This window comes from Podarcis filfolensis, assembly GCF_964270895.1.
Source record: "Podarcis filfolensis genome assembly, chromosome: 5".
In the NCBI taxonomy this organism is placed as follows: Eukaryota; Metazoa; Chordata; class Lepidosauria; order Squamata; family Lacertidae; genus Podarcis; species Podarcis filfolensis.
Genome location: NC_139608.1, coordinates 10,515,085 through 10,538,659, shown reverse-complemented (window position 1 = coordinate 10,538,659; position 23,575 = coordinate 10,515,085). Strand labels below are relative to the sequence as shown.

General features: G+C 44.7%; 1 protein-coding gene across 4 annotated transcripts in view; it reads left to right on the top strand.

Annotated features, from left to right (window-relative positions):
* USP13 (ubiquitin specific peptidase 13) overlaps positions 1–23,575 on the top strand; it is a 67,469-nt gene that overhangs the window by 41,648 nt on the left and 2,246 nt on the right. For 2 of the 4 annotated variants that reach the window (XM_083613189.1, XM_083613191.1), the window contains 14 exons: positions 196–290; positions 1,959–2,146; positions 3,546–3,617; positions 4,372–4,465; positions 10,617–10,742; positions 12,689–12,842; positions 13,997–14,171; positions 14,575–14,663; positions 14,966–15,088; positions 16,339–16,365; positions 18,692–18,835; positions 19,807–19,973; positions 21,293–21,455; positions 23,240–23,324. In XM_083613189.1, coding sequence (XP_083469315.1) covers positions 196–290; positions 1,959–2,146; positions 3,546–3,617; positions 4,372–4,465; positions 10,617–10,742; positions 12,689–12,842; positions 13,997–14,171; positions 14,575–14,663; positions 14,966–15,088; positions 16,339–16,365; positions 18,692–18,835; positions 19,807–19,973; positions 21,293–21,455; positions 23,240–23,324 — 1,702 coding nt within the window. The remainder of the gene's footprint in view (positions 1–195; positions 291–1,958; positions 2,147–3,545; positions 3,618–4,371; positions 4,466–10,616; positions 10,743–12,688; positions 12,843–13,996; positions 14,172–14,574; positions 14,664–14,965; positions 15,089–16,338; positions 16,366–18,691; positions 18,836–19,806; positions 19,974–21,292; positions 21,456–23,239; positions 23,325–23,575) is intronic. The other 2 variants (XM_083613190.1, XM_083613192.1) reach the window with 1 other exon arrangement.

Here is a 23,575-nt window from a genome sequence, read left to right as displayed (position 1 = left end):
ACCATTATAATGTGGAGAACTTGGTAGCGAACAGAATGTCCAGAATTTGCTTAATAGTTGAGCTGGCATGCGTGCAGCAAAATTACTATCGCTTGGCGTATTATGTCGGTGGTAAAGCTTCAAGAATATGCTGTTGTGAAATAACGCTGATGGGTAACACTCGGTGAGCAGTCCTTTTTCTTCTTTTCTCTGCAGATGTCTATTCCTTTGATGAAGAGGAGGCGGTTTTGGACCCACACATAGCCAAACACTTAGCACATTTTGGCATTGATATGCTCCAAATGCATGTAGTAAGCGACTTTCCTTTTATTCAGAATCTGTGTCTTGAGCAGTCATGGAAAGTAGCGGGGAAAATCAGTGCCTCAATTGGAAAAGCACAGTTTCCATTCTTGCGGGAGATCCTTCTTTCTTTTAAAATATATAATCTGCTTTTCAGTTTATGTTCTCCTGCTAAAAGGCATCTGATAACATAATAAAATGACACCAGGCTGTTTCTTTCTTTCTTTTTTTATTAAAGATTTTCTTGTTTTACAGAAGTAAGTGTAATGCCTCGTATTTTTTCCATGTAACATTTTTACAAATTCTGAGTTCGGTAAGGCTCTAAGCATGTAGAGTGGGAAGTGAGAAAGGAGTGGGGAACCTTTCTCAGCCCAGGGACCACATTACCTTCTGGGGAATCTTTTGGGGGCTGCTTGCAGGTGGTTGGAACAATGATTGTAAACTTAGGATCAGATACAGAGGCCTGGAATGCTGCTTTTGGCGTGAGGTTCCCCAACCCTGATGTACAATATATGTGTATTTGGAAACCAAGGCTACGCTTGCCCTCCTGCCCAGGATTGAACCGTACAGTCACATTTTGCAAAGTTTAAAAAGGTAAAGGGACCCCTGACCATTAGGTCCGGTCGTGACCAACTCTGGGGTTGTGGCTCTTATCTCGCTTTATTGGCCGAGGGAGCCAGCGTACAGCTTCCAGGTCATGTGGCCAGCATGACTAAGCTGCTTCTGGCGAACCAGAGCAGTGCACGGAAACACCGTTTACCTTCCCGCCGGAGTGGTACCTATTTATCTACTTGTACTTTGACGTGCTTTCGAACTGCTAGGTTGGCAGGAGCAGGGACCGAGCAATGGGAGCTCACCCCGTCGCGGGGATTTGAACCACCAACCTTCTGATCGGCAAGTCCTAGGCTCTGTGGTTTAACCCACAGCACCACCCGCCTCCCTAAGTTTAAAGGTAAAGGTACCCTTGCCCGTACGGGCCAGTCTTGACAGACTCTAGGGTTGTGCGCTCATCTCACTCTAGAGGCCGGGAGCCAGCGCTGTCTGCAGACACTTCCGGGTCACGTGACCAGCGTGACAAGCTGCGTCTGGCGAGCCAGCGCAGCACACGGAACGCCGTTTACCTTCCCGCTGGTAAGCGGTCCCTATTTATCTACTTGCACCCGGGGTGCTTTCGAACTACTAGGTTGGCAGGCGCTGGGACCGAACGACGGGAGCGCACCCCGCCGCGGGGATTCGAACTGTCGGCCATACGATCAGCAAGTCCTAGGCGCTGAGGTTTTACCCACAGCGCCACCCGCGTCCCTAAGTTTAGGTCTCTGCAAATCAGACTCTCCATTTTTATTTTTTTTTACCACATATTGCATGTGAAGCTCCACAGAAAAACGAGGGAGCTTTTTATGGCTATAGCAGTGGATCTTTCTGTGTTGCGGCTATAAAAGTGGGAGTAAGTTGTGATTGCAGTTGCTTAGATAATTCAGCAGGTGGAGACATGATTGCATTTGTATCTCAGCAAGCAGAAAGCAAACTATTTTATTGCTTAGTGTTTCATATGGGAACGTTCTCAGAACAAGGTGTTTTTTTCATTTTTCTATTTAAATACACCTGCTTTATAAGTTCATAACATACGCTTTTGAAAACTGCTGCTGCTTAAAAGCTTTTTTTTTTTTTTTTGCATTCAGACGGAGAATGGCTCAAGAGATAACGACATCAAACCCAGAGTATCTGAATGGGAAGTGATCCAAGAGTCTGGCATGAAGCTAAAGCCAATGTATGGTCCAGGATACACAGGCATGAAAAACCTGGGCAACAGCTGCTATGTCAACACTGTCCTACAAGCCATTTTCAGCATCCCTGAATTTCAGAGAGCGTAAGTCGTTCTAGGGAAGTTTTGCGGCAACCAGATTAGAACCTCTTATGTTCCTCATTGCACTACTAAGGCTCGCTACAGTACACAGTGGCAAACTCCAGGTCTGCCCCAATGCTTATCCCCAACAGGGAGCTGTGGTTAATTGGGACTTCCTGGGAAGTATGCCTGTCCATTGGTGAATGTAGTTGTTGCATTCTCACTTTACATATTTTGTTAGATGTGAAGTGGGTCTAATATATACATGTCCAACCCATGTTTTATTTTTTCCATCTCTCTTTTTTTGAAAGCACTCCTAAGCTTGCTGGATTTTATAGGGATCCTTCATCCTCTACTCCAAGCCCTGCAGCAACCATCTGTTTATTGAGTGCATATATAAATACTTTCAAGCACAGTGGTGTGAATCCCCTGAGAGTCCCCTGGCCAGAGGGGATAGCTCTTCATTAGAATCCCTTCCCCCTGTCAACTCCACACTCTTGCCTGGCAATAGGGTCTGCATAGCCATCCTAGGAACTAATCTACTCCATCCTTCAGCCAGATGGAGCTGGGGAGACAGAGGACCCTCAACTGCTGCTTTGCTCCCAGTATTGCTTGTGGAGTTCTAGCAGGTGTCTCAAAATTCCAACCTCCAAAATTTGAGGATAAGCATTCATTTATTTATACATCACTCTTCTACTGTTGTACTTCAGAGTGGCTTTGCAGTAATAAGGATAAAAACAGAGCACCAAAACTATAAATATAGAAATTGGACAGATTGTTAGACCGTATGAGTGGTATTCAATTCTTCCCCTTTTCTGATGAAACGGGAGGGAAGGAATGTCCAGTGATTCCTGTTTTTTCCTCTCTGCAGCCCCCTCTGCCCCCGAAATCTGTTCCTGAAGGACCCCCAGTCCTCCAGAGCAGATTTTGAGGAAGTGCATGGGAAGGAGGAATGGTGAACATTTCCTCCTCCTCGCGTTATGCTGCCGGATGCCTTCTGTCAACAGTGTGGAAGCATTGGATACCACCCAATGCAGCCAGTTCAAAGAAAAAAACCAACAGCAGTGAGAGACTAAGAATGTTAGCAATTAAAATCCACCAGAAGTAGAATTAAAGGATGCTATATGTCAAAAGCCCATTGAATCAGGTGTCTTCAGTTTCTGACAGAATAGAGATGGAGATGGTGTCTGACTGATGGATTTTGACTTGGGGACCTCAGCACTATTATAGAAAAGACCCGGCCTCTCATTCTTGTCACAGTAGGTATATTGAGATGGCAACAAGAGCAAGACCTCTGAAGTAGATTTTAAGGCCTAGGCAAGACCATATGGGAGCAAATGGTCTCCTCAGCAAATTATGTCAATGGAAAACAATCTGCTCTGTTTGAATGTTCTCTTTTTCCTCCACAATTCTCTCTGGATAGGTATGTGGGAAACCTTCCAAGGATATTTGACTACTCTCCTCTAGACCCAACACAAGATTTCAACACGCAAATGTAAGTGGCAGGCTTTATATTAAGCAGCAGATTTCTCTGAATGGTTGAATCTCCCACATTGTTTGTTGCTTTAATAACCTTTATGAGGTACCCAGACAAACACCGTTCTGGACATGGGGGGAAGTGTACTAATTGCCTTTTGGCATTCTTATTAAATGACAGATTTCCTTTTGAACTTGGTTAGTGGCACGGCTTGTAGCGGCAATTATTCACGGTAGCTTTATCTTATAGGATGTAATTGATTATAAAGATGACTTTAGCTGTTTCCATTCTGTGGATAGTGCCAAGCATTTGTTGATTTAGTTTGTTTGCCCAGGATTTGTATTGCTGCTTTACAATTTTCATTTAATTTATTTTTGGAATCACCTGTGACATTTGAGAAATGATTGTGCTTGATTGACTTTGATCTGATTGCTGTCTTTGATTTGACCTGGACTTTCATCAGAGTAGTCCTGTTGTTTGTAATAGGCATAGCTATGTGGTATGGAGAGTATTTTCTCCCACATAGCTAACACTACACTATTTTGTATGACTTGCTGCTTTTTGAAATGGGGGTGCCAAGAGGGAAGAAGCTTAGTTGGATCATAGTAAGGATGTGTGTTCAGGGTGTGTGTTAACAGATGGGCCACATTTAGCCTTACTTTCACCCTCCTGCTGTTTTCTCCCTATTCTGAGCCTGGTGGGAAACATTTTGTGTGCTTTCTCTCTCCTTCCCTACTCCCACCCCACCCCTACCCCCCTCCCTCTACTACAGGGCTAAATTGGGACATGGCCTCCTTTCAGGCCAATACTCTAAACCACCAACGAAATCTGAGCTCATTGAACAGGTGATGAAAGAAGAACACAAGGTATTTACCTAGCATGCACAGCTTGATAACTAGGTAGAAGATGTCAGGAGTTCAGCCTACACTCAAGTTGGACCCTGGCAGAGACACATGCATGATTGGCATGTTCCCTCCCTCCAGGACGATCGTTCGGGAGCTTCATAAGCTTTCTTCAGCCCGAACATCACAGTGACTGATGCCAACTGACACCAGCACACTTAGGGATCCGTAGAGTATGTGCAGTTGTGTAACAGACCTCAGCAACTCAGCATTTTGGCTAATCTACTTTACATATAAACACACACGGAGCACTGCAACATGGCTCCCTCTCTCTCTAGCATCTGACAGCAAAGAGAAAAAGAACAAAGGACAATAGTCCCACTTCACGGAACACAGTAACACAAACATCCTGCCTTCGTCATTTCCCACTGTGTGGAGTCAAAACATGCACCGTCATGTGAAAGATAAAAATCCCGTGACTGCAATCATGGAGCAGTAATTCTAACAGAAGAGGCATCCAGGCAACAGCGTAGCTAGCTGCTTGGGTGCCCAGGGCGAGCTGCCCATGGGGGTGGGGCAAATTGCCCACTGGGCGGGCCGAACCGGAGCAGGGCGTGCTGTGTGGAGCCTCACCGCCACCTCACCTACAGCTGTAGGGAGGTTGAGCCTGGGGGAGACGGGCAGACGCAAGCCCCATGCTGCTGTTTTGGGCAGCGCAGAGCCTGCAGGCACCCAAGCCACCCAAGAGGCATGCGTGGCTAGGGCGCCTGCAGGCCCTGCGGTAAGTGCCGCCCCCCACGGTGTGCCACCCCCCACCTAGCTATGCCTCTGTCGACAGATCTGGTCTGTGCCCTGCATCAGCTGAGCATGGCTCCCCAGAACACGTTCTTAGACACAATCTATAATGCATTGGCAGTGCCGTAGCAAATCTGCCGTGGTTCCTTGCCAAGGTGACTCAGTGTGGAATGAAGCCCTGAAGGCAGAAAGCCTGATAACTGCTGGTGGCAGAAAAACCCCAAAAGCAGCCCAGAGTCCTAGCCAGAGTAAATGCATATAGAAACAGGACAAACCTGAATATTTTTAAGAACTGCAGCACAGATTTGACTTTAGCACCTCTGAGCGGTTGAGGACAGCCTTCTATTTATCTTTCCTTTACTGAGGCAGTATTGTTCCATTCTGGAAGCAGTGCTCGGAGTTAGTATGTTTGGCCCACTGGGGGATTAAAAAAAATGATATATTTATGGATGCCTGCCGTATAATCTTTGCTTTTATTAGGACACTGTCTGACATAGTTCAGCTTGTGTCTAGTTAGTGTTTTGTGTCGCTGTCAATCTTTTGTTACCCTAAAACTTGGAAACTCACAATGTCCCCACCCTGCCTCTCTCTCTTTCTAAGGTGGTGTGTTTGGAAAGGAAAGGTCACCATGTAATGGATACAGGAGATGCAGTAGCTGGAGAGGAATTTTTGTTCCTGGAAGAACTACTCAGAGTAAACGCAGTGGTGTATTTATAGCAGGGTTGCAAGTTCAACCAGAAGAGTAATTATTTGTTTGAAATCATTTTAAATCTGCAACATTTTTTTTTAAAAAAAGCTTAAAACTCTGAACTGAGTAATTACTCAAAGCTAATTTTAGTCAGCTAAGGCAAATTCTAATAGGTTAGGGCCAATAGTTAAAGATATTCACCTTCTGCTTTTGGGAGGCTGTTTTGGTTCTGGTATGTTCCTGCTTAAATAAGGGATTAAATATAAAATGTTAAAGATGGCATAACCCCCATCCTTTTTTAAAGGACTCACCTCCTGTACCTATTATTCTTATTCTTATTAAAAATACATCTTTCCCTGAATTGGGTTCTTAGTGGTCACCCATCCAAGTTGCTAATTAGGGCTACAGTGGTACCTCGCATTAAGTACTTAATTCGTTCCGGAGGTCCCTTCTTAACCTGAAACTGTTCTTAACCTGAAGCAGCACTTTAGTTAATGGGGCCTCCTGCTGCTGCTGCGCCGCTGGAGCACGATTTCTGTTCTCATCCTGAAGCAAAATTCTTAACCTGAAGCACTATTTCTGGGTTAGCAGAGTCTATAACCTGAAGCGTCTGTAACCTGAGGTACCACTGTATATTTGTTTAGCAGCAAGATGGTCCCAAAGATGGCATTTCCTTTCTAAATGATAGTGACAGCTTTTCTTTATTAAAGTCTAAGCTATTGCACCCCTCAGGATCTATAGAAAGGCAGCTGTATGGAGGCTTTGCTAAAACGAAAATTTATTTAAACATGGTTGGTTTATCGATTAGCTAACAATTCTTTAATAGCAGTCCTCCGTTTATAGAGTCCCTAAAGAAGATGGGGAGAATTGGAGCTTATTTACACGACTACCTGAGCGCAAATTGGTTCTAGGGAGAGCCTATGCATTTTAGCTCCTGGTCTGTGATGAGGTGGCTGCGTTGCCTCTGCCAACATATGAAATGTTTTGATGTACCCCTGCAGATCTTGCTTCTCGGTTGTTTTTAGTGGTGTTCCAAAATCCGAACCCCATGCATAGTAGAACATGTGCACGACTGGCTCAAGCCAGGATGGGAGTCAGTAGCGGTGAGCTTTCTCAGTGGGTTTTCTTTTACTAGTCTTCATCCACCCCCTATTATTTCCTTCTGGCAAGAGCAGAATTCTTGTTTTGCTCACCCCTGCAGCCAATGGCTGAGGCCGGGGGAATGGGAGAAACTACAGCTGCCCTGTCTTTCAGCACTAGAGAGAAGTTATGGGCATGCATGCCTCTTTGCTTCCCACATTTGTATCCTGCCTATCCTCTGGATAGTAACTCTGGAGTAACATTCATGGAATTTTGTTTTACCTTCACAACAATTGTGTTGTTGAAGTTAGGCCAAGAGCGGGGTTTTGTGGCAGTGTAAAACCACTCTTGCCATTCCCGCCTTGGCATCAACATCATGTTTACAGTAGCCTTTTCCCAAGGGTCACGCTATTTGGTGGAGTTGCTGCGTCGATGAAGAGGCACATTTTCTCATCTCCGCCAAGCTAAGCAGTTGGCTCCTTACCTCTCTTGCCCTGATCTAGCTACTGTGATCCACGCAATGGTCACTTCCAGACTGGATTATTGTAACTCACTCTACGTGGGGCTGCCCTTGAGACTGACCCAGAAACTCCAGCGGGTGCAGAATGTTGCGGCGAGACTCCTTACGGGGTCCTCGCTGCGAGATCACATTCACCCGGTGCTATAGCAGCTGCACTGGCTCCCAGTGGAGTACAGGATCAGGTTCGAAGTGCTGGTTTTAACCTTTAAAGCCCTATACGGCCTAGGACCCTCGTACCTACGGGACCGCCTCTCCTGGTATGTCCCACGGAGGACCTTATGGTCTTCAAACAAAAACATCTTGGAGGTCCCAGGCCACAGGGAGGTTAGGCTGGCCTCAACCAGAGCCAGGGCTTTTTCGGCTGTGGCTCCAATCTGGTGGAACGCTCTGTCACAAGAGACTAGGGCGCTGCGGGACTTGACATCTTTCTGCAGGGCCTGCAAGACAGAGCTGTTCCACCAGGCCTTTGGCCAGGGCACAGCCTGACCCCCTCCTTTGGTAATCCTCACAGAACTCTAGCCCAATGGTTGCCATTAATTTGCTTTGAACTGATTTTAGAATGAAATGATTTTAGAATGCTGTATTATTTTACTGTTGTTAGCCGCTCTGAGCCTGGCTTCGGCTGGGGAGGGCGGGATATAAATAAAAGATGATGATGATGATGATGATGATGATGATGATTTATTATTGATGAGGAAAGTGTTGAGCCTCTGTGTGATCGGTGGAGTAAAGGGTGCATTGACTTGGACATGGGCGGAGGACTGGGTGAGAGGCATCAGCAGAGCCTCCTAACCAGTGTGGGCTGGGGTGCCCAAACTCAGTGTGCAGCCAAAGATAAATGCAAAACAAGATAAATGCAAATCCCATTGCTGGTGTTTTGCAAAGCTTCACCATCCAATTCTCTGTGTTGCAATTGAAGGATGGTTTCCTTGCTCTCCATGTTACTGCCCCCTTCTGCCCCAATCTCTTGAGCTACCTGTACAAAATCACGACTTTCATATTATATGTCTGACTGTCTCAGTGGAACTACCTGTTTGCCTGCCCCACCCCCCCGCCCCATGAAAAACGTAAGTTCAAAACCTATTTAGCAAAGGAGCACATTTCAGCTTTAGTTCATATTAATGCACTGCCATCATGAGAGGCAATGTGGTCGAAACAGAAGCGTCATAGCAATGATTAATTTTACATTTTCTTCCTCATACTTTTATTTCTGACAGGCAATGCCAAGTTTAGTGTAAATATGGTTCATCAGATTTATTCGGATATATCTACCTAGTTTTTCACACTGATACTTTGGCACATTACATGGTGCCTGTTAACACACTTCATAGAGAGCTGCTGTATATTTTAATTTCTTGCATCTTTGGAATCCATCCATTGTTGGACAACGTCATTGGGCGCCTCCTGCCCAAAGCATTCATGTGAGAGATTGAATGATCTGACCCAGCTTATTTTTAGCTAAACGGTTTTGCAACTGTTGATGGGGAAAGCATTGCCAGAATTTTCTCTCTTGTTTGCTCTCAGAGAGTGTGTGTGCTCTCTCTCTCTCTCTCCCCCCCCCCACAAACAAACATACATACATACGCTTTAAAATCTGCCTGTGCACTGCAGCAGATTAGCTTGGCAGGAGAAGGAAACTCCATAGAGGACGCTTTACCAAAGTAAATAATAAACAGGAGATTTGGGGGAGCGTGGTATAAGGAGGGGAGTGTTCAAGGGTAGCAAACATGGTGCCCTCAAGATGTTGGATTACACCTCTCATAAACCGCAGCCAGCATCTTCCATGTCTGTCAATACCAAGAGCAAGAGCAAACATGGCAGAAGAGCAATAGCCTTCATGCCCTAACCAGATGGACCCTTGATCTGATCTGCCAGAGTTCTTCACGTGTTCTTATCCTTCTCTCATGCAACCAAAACTACAGGCTTCACAAGAGGGGATGGCTATTAAATCAGTTTCAGCCCATAGTGTGAATGCGTCCAATATTGCATTGCCCAGGTTCCCAGATCTCCTGGCCCAACAGGTCGTGCATCTGCATTCCTCCTGCCCCTTACCCATGTGCTTTCCGGAATACAAGGGCTACAGCTCCCACCATCTCCAATCACTGACCATGCTGGCTTACCTAAAACCCTTGAATCTTGATATGTCCCTCTTTCAACAAGCCTTCTGAAATCTTTATCCTGCCTGTTGCCTTGCTTTATGTTTTGGATTGATTTTTATGTACGTGCCATTCCAATTTTTATATTCATAATCATTTTTTAAACGTGTTTTTAAATGTATTTGCGATATGTGTTTATATTTTCAATGGCTTTGAGATGCCTCATGGGAAGCGATTCAGAAATGAAATGAAATAGATAAATAATGCTGCCCTCCTTGCATTGTGTGAAGGCAGCGTTGACCTTTGGTGCCTGTTGCCTGGCAGGTTTGGTTTTTTTAATATTATATTATTTTTTCTAAAGCTTTCTGACACAGAACTAAGCAGCATACAAGGCAGCTGGAGTTTTGTTCTGACTTTCCTTCTGTCTGCAGGGCAGTGGAGGGCATATGCGTATTGCCCAAAATAGCTTTCAGAATTCCCAGTATCTCCCTTCACCTCCCTGAAATCATTCCATAGATGTTGGGAAATGTAAAGACAATCCCTGTAAGGTGTGTTGGTGCAGGCTGGTCCCTGTCCACTTAGTAGATGGGCAGGAGGAGTGTTACCTAAAACAACCATAACTAAACTAAAAAAAATAATCCTGCTATATTTCAAATTATGTGATGTCATTATGTACATTTGGAGTCACAAATGCATGACATTTCGTCTTTTTCTGGGGTTCTGGGGGTGCCTGAAGACTTGCTGCCACCTCCCACCTCACGTAGAACATGCATACATTATCAAGCAGTGTTGTGAATTGCACCAGTTCATCCCCAGACTTCCCATGTGTACCTTTGGGCAAATAATTAAATCTGTCCTCTCCCAATGGGAATAGCTCTTTGGGTAACTGATACTGAGAAAGATGGGAAGGAGGATCATAACAGAGCGCCGTTTTTGTCACATGCAACAAAGCATTAATTACAAAGCATCATGGCATATTTTATTCTTTTTTTTTAGCCTCAGCACAATGGCATCTCTCCTCGCATGTTCAAAGCTTTTGTAAGCAAAGGGCACCCTGAATTCTCCTCCAATCGGCAGCAAGATGCACAGGAGTTTCTCTTGCACCTTATACATCTCATAGAGGTGAGCAAGGGTTAGCCACTACTTGTCTTGTCTTTGCTTGTATCAGACAAAAATAGTATGTTAGTCTTGTACAGTATAGTAAGGTAAAGGGTAAAGGGACCCCTGACCATTAGGTCCAGGCGTGACCGACTCTGAGGTTGCGGCGCTCATCTTACTTTATTGGCCGAGGGAGCCGGCGTACAGCTTCCACGTCATGTGGCCTGCATGACTAAGGCGCTTCTGGTGAACCTGAGCAGTGCATGGAAACGCCGTTTAGCTTCCCACCGGAGCGGTACCTATTAATCTACTTGCACTTTGATGTGCTTTCGAACTGATAGGTTGGCAGGAGCAGGGACCGAGCAACGGGAGCTCACCCCGTCGCGGAGATTCAAACCACCGACCTTCTGATCAGCAAGTCCTAGGCTCTCTGTGGTTTAACCCACAGCGCCACCTGCTTCCTACTGTACAGTATAGTAGTTTTGGTGTAAAATGATTGATCGATTGGTGTGGTGTGGTACCAGAGGTGTACATGGCACCTTTGTAGATTTACATTAGCAAAATAAGATGCGTCCTTGCCCCAAGGAGCTTACACTGGAAATCTGGCTGCTGCTGCTGCTGCTGTTAGATTTATTACATAGACTTCACCACCAGGTCCCAGGGTGAGCCACAGCAGTAGGGAAGACAGTGGAGGAAAGGGAGATGATTCTTTGATCTTTACAAAATAATAGTGATAATAATAATTAATTGCTGGGTTAGCAGAGTCTATTTCCAGCAACTGATTCAGCGAAATCGGGACATTTCCTTTCAGATAAATCAATTGAGTGAATGGACGTGTAGTGCCTTATCATATTTTATCTTGAGGAGTTCCATGAAATAAATTAATAAAAATCAATTCATGAGTCTCTTAAGTATTGACATGGGAGATAAGTACTTATTGAAAGCTTTTTTTCTTGGACACTGATGACAAGGCTGCAGAAACTTTCACAGTTGTGCACATAGAACATTGTAGTGCAGAAATAAAAGATTATTTCCCACCACCCAGTTGTGTCGGTGCTACTTGATTGCAAAGCAGGGGTTGTAGTCAATGCGAGTCGTACTCAGAGTAGGCAAAGGCAAAGGGACCTCTGACCATTAGGTGCAGTTGTGACCGACTCTGGGGTTGTGGCGCTCATCTTGCTTTATTGGCCGAAGGAGCCGGCGTACAGCTTCCGGGTCATGTGGCCAGCATGACTAAGCTGCTTCTGGCAAACCAGAGCAGCGCACGGAAATGCGTTTACCTTCCTGCCAGAACGGTACCTATTTATCTACCTGCACTTTGTGCTTTCGAACTGTTAGGTTGGCAGGAGCAGGGACTGAGCAACGGGAGCTCACCCCGTCTTGGGGATTCGAACCGCCAACCTTCTGATCGGCAAGTCCTAAGCTCTGTGGTTTAACTCACAGTGCCACCCGCGTCCCCTACTCAGAGTAGACCTGTTAAAATTAATGATCAGGATTAACTTGTGATGCTGAACTAGTTGGGCCATTGGCCTTGATCCAGCAGGCTCTTCTTATCATTTCTTCCTTTTGGAGTGTGAGAAATTTAAATTTCTGCCTGTCTTGTACTCTGTGTGATGCTTTTGAGACATAAAACATCCCCTAAAATGTAATTGGTATCAGTCATGACAATTGCAAGTTTTCAATATGGCTGTTGAAATTTCACGCTGAAGAGGTAGTATGTCAGTTTGGACTCTTAATGTCTTAGTGCTTCGAGTGTTAAAACTAAACTACTCTTCTTATGTTACTATGAGAGTATGGGAACAGCTTCAGTGTGGCTCCTTCCTAATATCAGCAATACTTCTGAATACCAGCATCACCCCAGCTGAGAAACTAGGACAACAAGGAGATGTACTTTGGATCTTCACATGTGGCCTGGTTATTCTTGCGCTGTCATGATTGTCCAAGAGGTCTGACCTGTTTTCTCCCTTCAGAGGAACCCCATTGGTTCAGAAAACCTGACCGATGTCTTCCGGTTCTTGGTGGAGGAACGTACACAGTGCTGCCAGTCCAGGAAAGTCCGATATACCGAGAGGGTGGACTATCTCATGCAGTTGCCTGTAGCAATGGAAGCTGCAGTGAACAAAGGTTAGGCGGGAATAAGGCTACTTTGCATGTGTTGGTTTTTGTGTCCTTCAGAAGAAACTTCTGGGTTTCTGCTCAGTTTATTCATGCATCCGTGTTATTTCAGCATCACAATAGCTTGCATGTGTGAATGAGCCATTACAGATTTAACCACCCTGTTTTCCCCGAAAATAAGACAGTGTCTTATATCAGTTTTTGCTCCCAAAGATGCGCTAGGTCTTATTTTCGGGGGATGCCTTATATTATAGTGAGAGGAAAAACTGGAAGTAGGTCTTATTTTCGGGGGATGTCTTACTTTGGGGGAAACAGGGTAGATTTAACTACGCAAACAAAACTTTCCCTTTCTTCTGCCACTACCTCAGATTGTGTGTGTGTGAGAGTCTGAGGGGGGGGGGAGAGAAACCAGTTCATGCATCCAGCCTCTAGTCAAGTGATGTACACACATACATGTGTGATACAATCCTTAGTTTTACTGTAATGCAAAATACCTGAAATGCTGTCCTTTAAAATATCCTGAACCTCTGAGACCAGATGGATTAAGTGGAATACTTCATGATGATCAGTGGAAATTTGCACTTTGAGGGAACCTCTTCTGTGTTAGCTGAGATGGAATCCCAGAGTGTTAGAGGATTATTTTCAGGCATGGCACTAGTCAGGCCTGTTGGGCAACACTGCTGACCTGTTCAAAGTGACAGTTGAGTGCACCCAACGTTCTCCTTTGTTCTGTATATTGCATCATGGGGGAATGGTGACGCAGGAAATATCCTTGTCTTGAGTCAGACTATTGGTCTATCCAGCTCAGAATTGTCCACACTGACTGACCTCTGGGAAAAGGTCATAACTCATCTCTAGCTTCTTCAGGTAAGGCTGGGAAAGACACCTACCTGGAACCAAGAGGGTTACTGCCAATCTGTGTAGACAAAACTGATCTTGTGTGGACTTGGTATGAGGCAGCTTACTATGTCTTTCTAACCAACTTCAACCTGAACTGTAAATCCTAGATATCAAAATAACAAACCATGCTTATGGTTAGTGAGGGGAGAAACTTGAGGGAGAATGCATGTGAGAATGCAGTATTTATTATCTGAGTGACTCACATAAGGTTGTCCATTCTCCACACGCAATGGCCCTCTGTTGTTGCTTGCGTTCCTGGTTAGATGAACTTATTGCTTACGAATTGAAGAGGAGAGAAGCTGAAACTGCAAGGAGGCCCCTGCCGGAGCTTGTACGTGCCAAAATCCCTTTTAGTGCCTGTTTGCAGGCCTTTTCAGAACCAGATAATGTAGAAGACTTCTGGAGCAGTGCCCTTCAAGCCAAGTCTGCTGGAGTTAAGTGAGTCTGCAATTTGTCCTATACATGGGTATGCATGTTAAGAGAGAGAGATGTCCTTAAGAAGCTTCAATCGCAGCCTCCTGAATGGCTTGGGAATACAAATAGAAGTAGGACCAAATTCAGGAACCTTTGTATCTGTGTTTGTGGGGACTGGCTTTTCCTTGCTCCCCATTGCCTCCAAATCCCCGCTCCCAGCTTTATATTGAGTATATAAAAGGATTCCTCCTGGATCAGACCAGACTCCAGATTGCTTTTGAACAAATTAAAAAGTCACTGGTCCCAATACAGATCCTTCAGTCTCCTTCCATTCTTCCAGCATGAATCTGTTTTTGAGTGCGGCACTCTTTTGGTTTTGCATTCCTATGGCTCAGTTTCATTCACTTGAAATTGCTTTTGTTTCCAGAACCTCTCGTTTTGCTTCATTTCCCGAGTACCTGGTAGTACAGATAAAGAAGTTCACTTTTGGCTTGGATTGGATACCTAAGAAGCTTGGTATGTGCTCTGAATATTCTGTTCTATATTCAGTTGTCCTGGGTTCTCCTGTAAGGTTTCAAGGGATTCCCTGAGAGCACAGAAACCATTGTTATGGAGAATCAGTCCCTACTTTTTTTTTGGTTTAGGACTAAAGCACTGGGTTTGGGAAACTGAGTATGGGAGCGTGCTTTAATAATAACTTTATTGTCAGTGTACAACCTGTGTGCAATGAAATTAGCTGAGCCTCTCCCCCCAACCCAATGTTCCTGTAATGTATTAGCTGTGCATCTATAGGCTTATTTGCTCTGCTGTGTTTGCAGATGTTTCCATAGACATGCCAGATCTTCTGGACATCAGTCACCTCCGTGCCACAGGCCTCCAACCAGGAGAGGAGGAGCTCCCAGATATCTCTCCGCCCATTATCATTCCTGATGACCCCAAAGGTACTGCCTGCTACCACGAGGATCTCTACTCCTCCACCATTCTCCACCACAACTGTTAGTTGAACTTCTTTTCTGTTCCTTTGTCACTTTTGCTCCCTACCTGTTCACATGGGACTTCTTCTGGGATGACAAGCTCCAACATCTCCATGGCACATCCTTTGCACCGCAGCCATTGGGCGCTGGGCTTATGGGTGTGAGAGAAGTAGCCAGTTATAGAATTGAGGCCTGTTTCCTGGTTTAGTAAGTGGGATTCCATTCCTTGACAAAATTTTGCGCGGTGTGCAGGCAGGAATTGAGACTGAGCTCCGAAGACCCAGTCTGGAAGTACCGTATTTTTCGCCCCATAGGACGCACTTCCCCCCCCTCCAAAAATGAAGGGGAAATGTGTGTGCGTCCTATGGGGTGAATGCAGGCTTTCGCTGAAGCCTGGAGAGTGAGAGGGGTCGGTGTGCACCGATGCCTCTAGCTCTCCAGGCTTCAGGAAGCTATCCGCAAGCCTTGCAAGACCGGCGCGAGTTCCCGCAGGCTCACAAGGCTTGCGGGCAGCAGCCTGCAGCCCGAAGCACGGGACACCCTCTGGAGGGCTCCCCGTGCTTCGGGCGGGTGTCCGCAAGCCTCGCGCGCCCAGCGGGAGGTCCTGCCAGGTGCGCGAGGCTTGGGGCGGCAGCCCGAAGCACGGGGCGCCCTCTAGAGGGTGCCCCGTGCTTCGGGCAGGTGTGCGCAAGGCTTGGGGCTCCAGCCTTGGCTGGGGGGGGGAATAATTTTTTTAAATTCATTTCCCCCCCCCAAAAAAAACCCGAGGTGCGTCCTATGGGCCGGTGCGCCCTATAGGACGAAAAATACGGTAAAATGAGGAGCAAGCAATGGAGAATGGGGAGCCCAGGATCAAGGAAGCCTACTCAAGCATAGGCATTGGGGTAGTTCTGGTGGGCCACAAAGTACATAGAAGATTGAGGACCTGAGTTAGAGGAGATGCTTAGATGTGGTCAGCCTGCAGGTGTGTGCACACACCTATGCAAAGAAGCAGGGGAAGGTGGGCTGAGCATAATTGGTTAGGCCAATGGCACAGATCCCCATGACCAGATCTGAAGCCCTAGTTCTATGGAAACAAGCACATCTAATGTCCCAACAAGGCCTTGACTCTATAGCAGTGATGGGATCTAGTGTTTGCACCCAACACAGAACTGGCCAGCTTCCTCTCTCTCGCCATCCCAATGCACACTCCCTCACTTTGCCTTCTTCACTTTCAGATGGCATGACGAACCATTTCATGGAGCGTATGTATTTCATTTCATTATGTTGGCTTTATTTATTTTTTAAGGCTGTTTTAGTGAACTTATTTGCTGCTGCACAGGGGCTCTCTGTCTGCATGGAAGCTCTTCTCTTTAGGCTTTTAATTGTGCCATTGTTTTGAATGTCTTCCAACCTATTCTTAATGTTTGCTTGATTGTTGGGTGGAAGACGTGAAAAGTACCAGGGAGACATCAGAGACTGCTCTCCTGTGTTGGAATCGTCTTCATCTTTACTCCCTCACAATTGGTTCAAGGCTTGGGAATGCTAATTTTCTCTGGCATAATTCTTTGCTCCCACATTGGACGGAGCATCAGATTTATGTATTGCCATTGGAATAGCCTTGTTGGATCGAACCCATGAAACAGTCTTTTGCTTCCAACAGTAGCCAGCCAAATACTTCTGGAAAGCCTACAAATAGGGCATGATGACAACAGCTCCCCCTCGTTGTTTGTTTTGGCTTCCTAGTATTCAGAGGGTACTGGAGATTCCATTTGGCCATTGAGAGACATATTTTCTTTTTCTGCAAACGAACATCTTCTGACCCCAGGGCCCAGTTTGTCAGATGGGAATAAAGAGGGGCAGATTTAGCTTTTTAACAAATCCCCATTGAATTGAGTCAAATCACCTTGGAATGTGCCTGAATATGGTGGTGGGAGAATTGCATAATTGATTGTTAAATTTTTTTTGGTTGATTTTTGGTATTTTATATAGGCTGCCCAATAACACTATTCAAGCAGTGATTCAAAACATAAATATTGCAGGTTTTTTTTAAAGTCCTGAGAATTTTTTAAAAAACTTTACATCGTGTGAAAATTCATTATTACAAGGAACATTCAAGGTGAGCCTCTCTGGGGAGGGGCACACCACAACCAGGATGCCCAATGCCAACATAACCCAGCAAGTAGAAATATAAAACATTAAACCTAACACTGATGGGTTGTGAAAAGCATTGTGGGACTGAGGAAGTGGGCAGGGTCAACGGGGGAGAGGCCCACAGGTGAGATGGGAAGGTTCTCTGGACTAGAGGTCCCCCGCTCTGCATTACATTGAAGACTTCCAGCCTTAGCTGTCTAGTAGACAGAGCATTGCTGTTGCACCTGGAATATTGGGGCTGTTTGCTTGACATTTAATGGCTCACTTGAAGCTAATAGTATGGTCTTCATTCTGTATTCCCTATGCCAATTTGCTCAAGTGGCTGGCTTTTAGTGCTAAGGGCCAGAGTGTCCTAAGAAATGTCTGCTTCCAGCTGTGCAATAGATTATGGTTCCAAGACTATTGAAAGTTGCCCTCACTTTGCATTCTGCCTTACACACATACACCCCACAATGGAATTGCGGATTCCTGTGGACGATGAACCATAACATTGGCAATCCTGTCTGAGCTTAAATTGACTGAAGCTATTGCCTTCAGCTTACCCTTTTGCCAAACCTTAGTTGCAAATCTGTTGCTGAGGCTCCAGTAATGTATGTGAGTAAACCTTAAAATTTGGAATAGCTGTGGTACAGAATAACCTGGGAAGCTAGCATTGCTATCCCTCTGAAATGTTCCTTTGTCTCAGCATAGGGAATAGCAAATGCCTCAACTGATCTTTGTAGGCTCTCATAACCATTTATGTGCTTGCATCTCAGTAGTGCGTGTCCATATTTCTCCGAGTGATTTATGCTGTGTTATTCTTTAGAGCGAAACTGAGCCTGTGTAAATGCAAGATCATTGTAGAAAGTTGCCCAGATGTTCAGTTGTCTGCTGGTCTTAGCAAGTATAAAATTGAATGTGACATCCTATGCACACTAATGTGTGCACGTTCCATGCACACTAATTCTAGGGTTGTGTGTTCTGGACAAGATTTTTTTTAAAAAGCCTGAATGTTACAATTTGAATAAATTAACAGGAGAGCAGATCTGCTAAGCATGCAAAGTGTGTGAGAATTAAAAGGCATTTTCAGCATTTGGAAACCTCAAAAACAGGACCGGGCTCAGAAATGGAAAAAATATGAGTGATTAATATTAGAGGTGAGAGTAAGGATGGTGGCAGCCATGGGAAGGGATATAGAGCTGTAAAGTCTTTCTCTTTTTACTGGATAGTTGGAGTTTCCAACAGATGCTGTCTCAACCTTTTTATTACAATTATGAGGGCCAGAAAGGTTTAGAAATGGGCAGCAAATTGCAGGTTCTCAATTCTATGAAAACTGCACATTTTGTGCCACAGTTGAAACACAAAGCCCTGTCCATTGATGGGGTAGGATGGTGTTTTGCTTTGCTCTCGTTTTGTTTGACAGCTTCTCACATTGGGAATGCCCTCTCTCTCTCTCAGCTCCAGATATTGATGAATCCTCAGTGATGCAGCTAGCCGAGATGGGTTTTCCACTGGAAGCATGCCGTAAGGCTGTCTACTATACAGGCAACATGGGTGCTGAGGTGGCTTTCAACTGGATCATTGCCCACATGGAAGAACCAGGTCTGTAATCTGATTGGGTGCGCATATGTCCGCAATAGACATCGCCATGCCCGCTAGGACAGTTCTGTGCTCTCTATGCTTCCTTTTAATTGGATAGCACTGCAATTCTTATTGCATGATATACATGATTCAGTACAACGAAAACAAAATGTGTACACTTGTAAATTCTCTAATATATTTGAAATCAAATGAACACACATCTGTCAATCTTTGAAAGTCTGTAGAAGTATAATAAGTCTATAGTTGAAACAAAGTAATAGATGCTATCCTGCGGTAAAACTTTTTTAGGCGTTCATGGTGCCGAAGTAGTAAGTGAATAACAACGGAGGACAGTGATCCCGGATAATCTGACTGTTTCGCTGGAATCTTCAGCACAACTGCGAAAGAATTCAAATATGAAACAATGACCTGTGTACATGAAAACTATATAAACTTCACACAGAATTGCAGTGTTATCTAGTATACTGGTCTTCGTGTCTGTATTTACTTGTATATATAAACTTGTATATATAGACTTCACACAGAATTGCAGTGCTATCTAGTATACTGGTCTTTGTGTTTGTATTCACTGATATTGTTTGTTGTGTTAAGTGTGCAACACAGGGGTTTGTTGTTTTGTATTCCTTTAAATTGGAAGCAACCCACAGACAGCTTCACCAGCTTCCTTCACTGTTCCATCCTAGATTAGCCTATCATTGCAGAATCATGGGTGTGGGATGGACTTTGCGGGTATCTAGTCATTTGCTTCCTGCCTTGCAAATACATCTGTATGAACATAAGTGGAGACCTGCTTGATCAGACCCAAACATCAAAGTTTCTGCTTCCTCCCCATGGAGCCCACAAGCAAGGCATAAAAGGAACAACCCTCTCTTGTTGTTGCTGTCCGGTGACTGGAACTCAGCTCCTCCTGGTTTAGGAATAGGCACTCAATTTGTTTGCATAGATTTGAATATTTGCCGCTTATGTTCCAGATTTTGCAGAGCCCTTAGCCATCCCTGGTTACGGAGGAGCCACTTTTCCTGGGCCAGGTGGAGCAGCAGTTGTTGGGCTGGATAACCAGCCCCCAGAAGAAATGGTTGCCATCATTACCTCTATGGGCTTTCAGCGGAATATAGCTTTCCATGCGCTACGGGCAACAGTGAGTCGTCCGGCAAATTATTTGGGGTCTATTTTTAGCACAGATGCAAACGTCCTCCACTTCCTCATCAAATATGACTTTCAAAAGCTGGTATGGTAAATTAATGTCATTATCCAAAGCAGAACAGGCCCTTTTGCTGCCATTAGCAGTGGCAGCAGGACATTTGACAAAGGAAGACCTTGCACTCCTTTTCCTTTGGGGAATTAAGTTTAATGCGGCATCCTGTTCATAGGTTCTGGTCAGGGGGAAATCTTGGCTGCAAAATCTTCTTTGCCAATAGCTTATTGAGGGTTGGGAAGCAGCTTTAGGAAGACAGGCTTGAGGCTTTTAAAGAGAATGCAACTCTTTGACCAATACTCAGAACTTCTCTGTTTGAGGTGCCTATTTATTGTTTCAATAGCACAGCCTTCCTCAACCTGGTACCCTGTCATTCTTTGTTGCAACGGATGCTTGCCTGTCTTTCAGAGATGCTCATCTTGTGGCGACTCCTCACTGAGGAGCCCCAGTCTCCGGGTTCCCTGGAACTCATGCTAAAAGTTAGTACACTAGCCAGCAGGTTGATGGAGAAAGGCATTCTCGCCTGGTGAGGATGGGAAAGAGCTGGAGTGGAAAATTCAGAAATGTGCAGTTTGTGTAACAGTGAACTGAATAAGAGGCTTATGGAATCATAAGGACAAAGTTATTTGGGCCTGAGATTGATGGGCATGAGCTGACATAATTAGATGAATGACATGGATAAAGTAGGCTGCAGCTTGCAAAAGCTGATGCTGAATTAAGTTAGCTTGCATTTTTTATTACTGCAGCAGCAGCAGCCTGAGGGCTTCATTCACTTGTTGCCCTCCCCTGGCATCATAATATTTGTAACACTTACTCTTCCCATTGGTTAAGATAGAGGATTACTTGTCCAGCTAGGGGAGGGTATCCTTAGTTTGGTACCAGACCAACACAATCTGTCCAGACTATGTGGGTGGAAGTTAAACATGACATAGGAGCAAATACGGGATTATGGCAACCACATTGCACAGCCTAATACAGCTGCTCTGCTGAACTGAAGGAGACTCTGTTGAGGTTGTCACTGTCCATGGTGCTTAAATCAACTCAGTGAGCTTCCGACATGTTAAGATGAAGAAGCCTCTCTGCTGCAGTGGGAATATTTCCATTTGCAGCAGGTTTTGTCCCTCCACCTTTTCTTTGTGTTTCCCATACAAAGGGAACAATGCAGCAACAGGTTTTTTATTTTTGGGAAAAGGCACCCAAACCACAATGGTTGTACAGATGCTGATGGCTGTTGGCTATTTTATCTTCCTATTGGTTGGCAGAATAATAACCTGGAGCATGCATTAGACTGGATCTTCAGTCACCCAGAGCCAGAGGAGGAGAACGAAACGACTTCTGAAACCATGGACCTAGAGAACCATGTGAATGCCAACATCCTTGCAGAATCTGATCCAGAAGGACCCAGAATCAAAGATGGCTCTGGGCGTAAGTTTCGCATAGACACTTTGCTTCGGTTGTTCATATCTTATTCCCCTTTCCCAAATGTATTTGCTGCGGCTATCAATCGTTTCTCCACTATCAATGTAAATGGTGATATACAACCATGTACAAAATGCACAATTATCAGTCAGTCTTAAAATGACAAATACCAAAATCAATTCACTGAAACTGCCAACACGAACTAAATGGCTAAAGATCAACAGTAGCAGTATTAAAACCCCAAACCCTCTCAAGATACCCTGAAATGCCTGTCAGAACAGCTAAGTTTTGTCCAACCTTGTAAAGGTCAGCAAGGAAGGATAGGTTCATTTGTCTATTTTATTCGACAAGTGGGGTTATTTTGTGCTGCCTGAGTAAGACCAAAAAAAATGCAGAAAAGTCATATTTAGTCTTTTTTAAGAATTCTAATTATGGCAAACTAAAAACCCTAAATCAGCAAGTTGGCTTTTGATTTCTACAGACCTCTTCCTGATGCAAAAAGGAAAAGAAAAAGGGAAAGAAACATTTTCATAAGCACACCTGCAAATGTACAATATTCGTTGTAACGATGCCCTCATTAAGGAGCCAGGATTCACTGCAGGCCCCCATTGAATGTATGCTTGATGGCAAACCTGGGCTTGTTACTGTGTAATGTGCGAAACAACTCTTTGGTGTGCAGCAGTCCTCAGGTTTAGCCCCGGGCAACTCTCATTAAAGTGACTCTGGTGGCAAGGCTGCCTTTGTTTTAAGATCCCATAGCCCTAGTTAGACTAGATAGTGCAAGCTGTGTGGACTATTGATTTGAGCAGCTTTTGATACAGATGCCCAGAGGGGGCAGACATTTCTCTGTGCTGCTTGGACACATTTAGACTCACGTTTTCTCCTCTTTTTTATATCTGCCTGTAACAAAAGATAATCTGCTTCGTTTTTTACCTTGATGGTCATAGTGGTCCTTGCAGGGGGGAAAATCTAAAACCAGCCACAGGGTGGAGCTGTTGGACAGCAGTTGAAGAGTACTGAGCAGAAAGAAGTAGACCACAGTCACCTTAGAAAGCCTGGAAGTAGCAAATAGTTCTTGGCTCTTTTTCTCACAAGGTTTTTGCGGGGCCATGTGAATAATCAGAATATAAAAGTGCATTTTGGGGCATCATTATAATCATTTGGTTGGAGCGCAGTGGTGATAACGCCAATGTTGCAGGTTCTATCAGTTTAAAATATATTCAGAAAAACAAGCAATAAAATATAATATCAAACATTTGAACAATTTCTCATTAATTCAAAATACTATTAATCCCAGCAGACATCTATAATCCAGGGAAGGTTAAGTGTGGCTGAGATTGTGATATGGCTCCTCTTTGGGCACGACAAAGTATCAAAACACATGGTAGATAATCTCATATAACAGTTGCTACGCCAGCTCCATTACATTACAGTTTGTTTCTCTGCACAAGCATGGGGTGTAGAGGGGACAGAGAGACCATGCCCGGTTTTTACTTCCAGGTGTGTGTTTACATTAAGAGAAGAACATGAGAGACTATCTACATGCATGTTCTGTGCTATTTTCTAGATGTCTGTTTCATTTAAAAATGGATTTCTTGGGTGGGGGGGGGGGAAACAGACAAGCATAGTATGTCCCCCTGAATCCCCTGAGGGAGGGGAAGGTTCAAAATATGATGAGTGAACGAATGGATAACTAACATGATGCTTGCAAGATGCGACTGCTGGACTTGGCTTACTAAGGACATCTCTTCACATCCCTGCTTCTCATATTTGGTATTTTCCTTGCACAGGATATGAACTTTTTGGGTTCATCAGTCACATGGGAACATCTACAATGAGTGGCCATTATGTTTGTCATCTCAAAAAGGAGGGAAGGTGAGTAGGTGGAACTGTTAGATAATATAAAAATTGTAAAACTACCAGGATTGAACAAAGCTCAAAGTGAGCTTGACACTTTGGTCCTAACCACTTTGTCATTGGAAGCAAACTCCACTGAAAGGACTAGGGCAGGCTTCCAAGTTTGCATTGCTGGATCTACCTGATCTCTTTCTCCTCCTTTCCACCTGCCTCAATCCAATCATGCTCTTGTCTCCTAAGCTCTACTATTCCCCCTCACATTCTGTCCT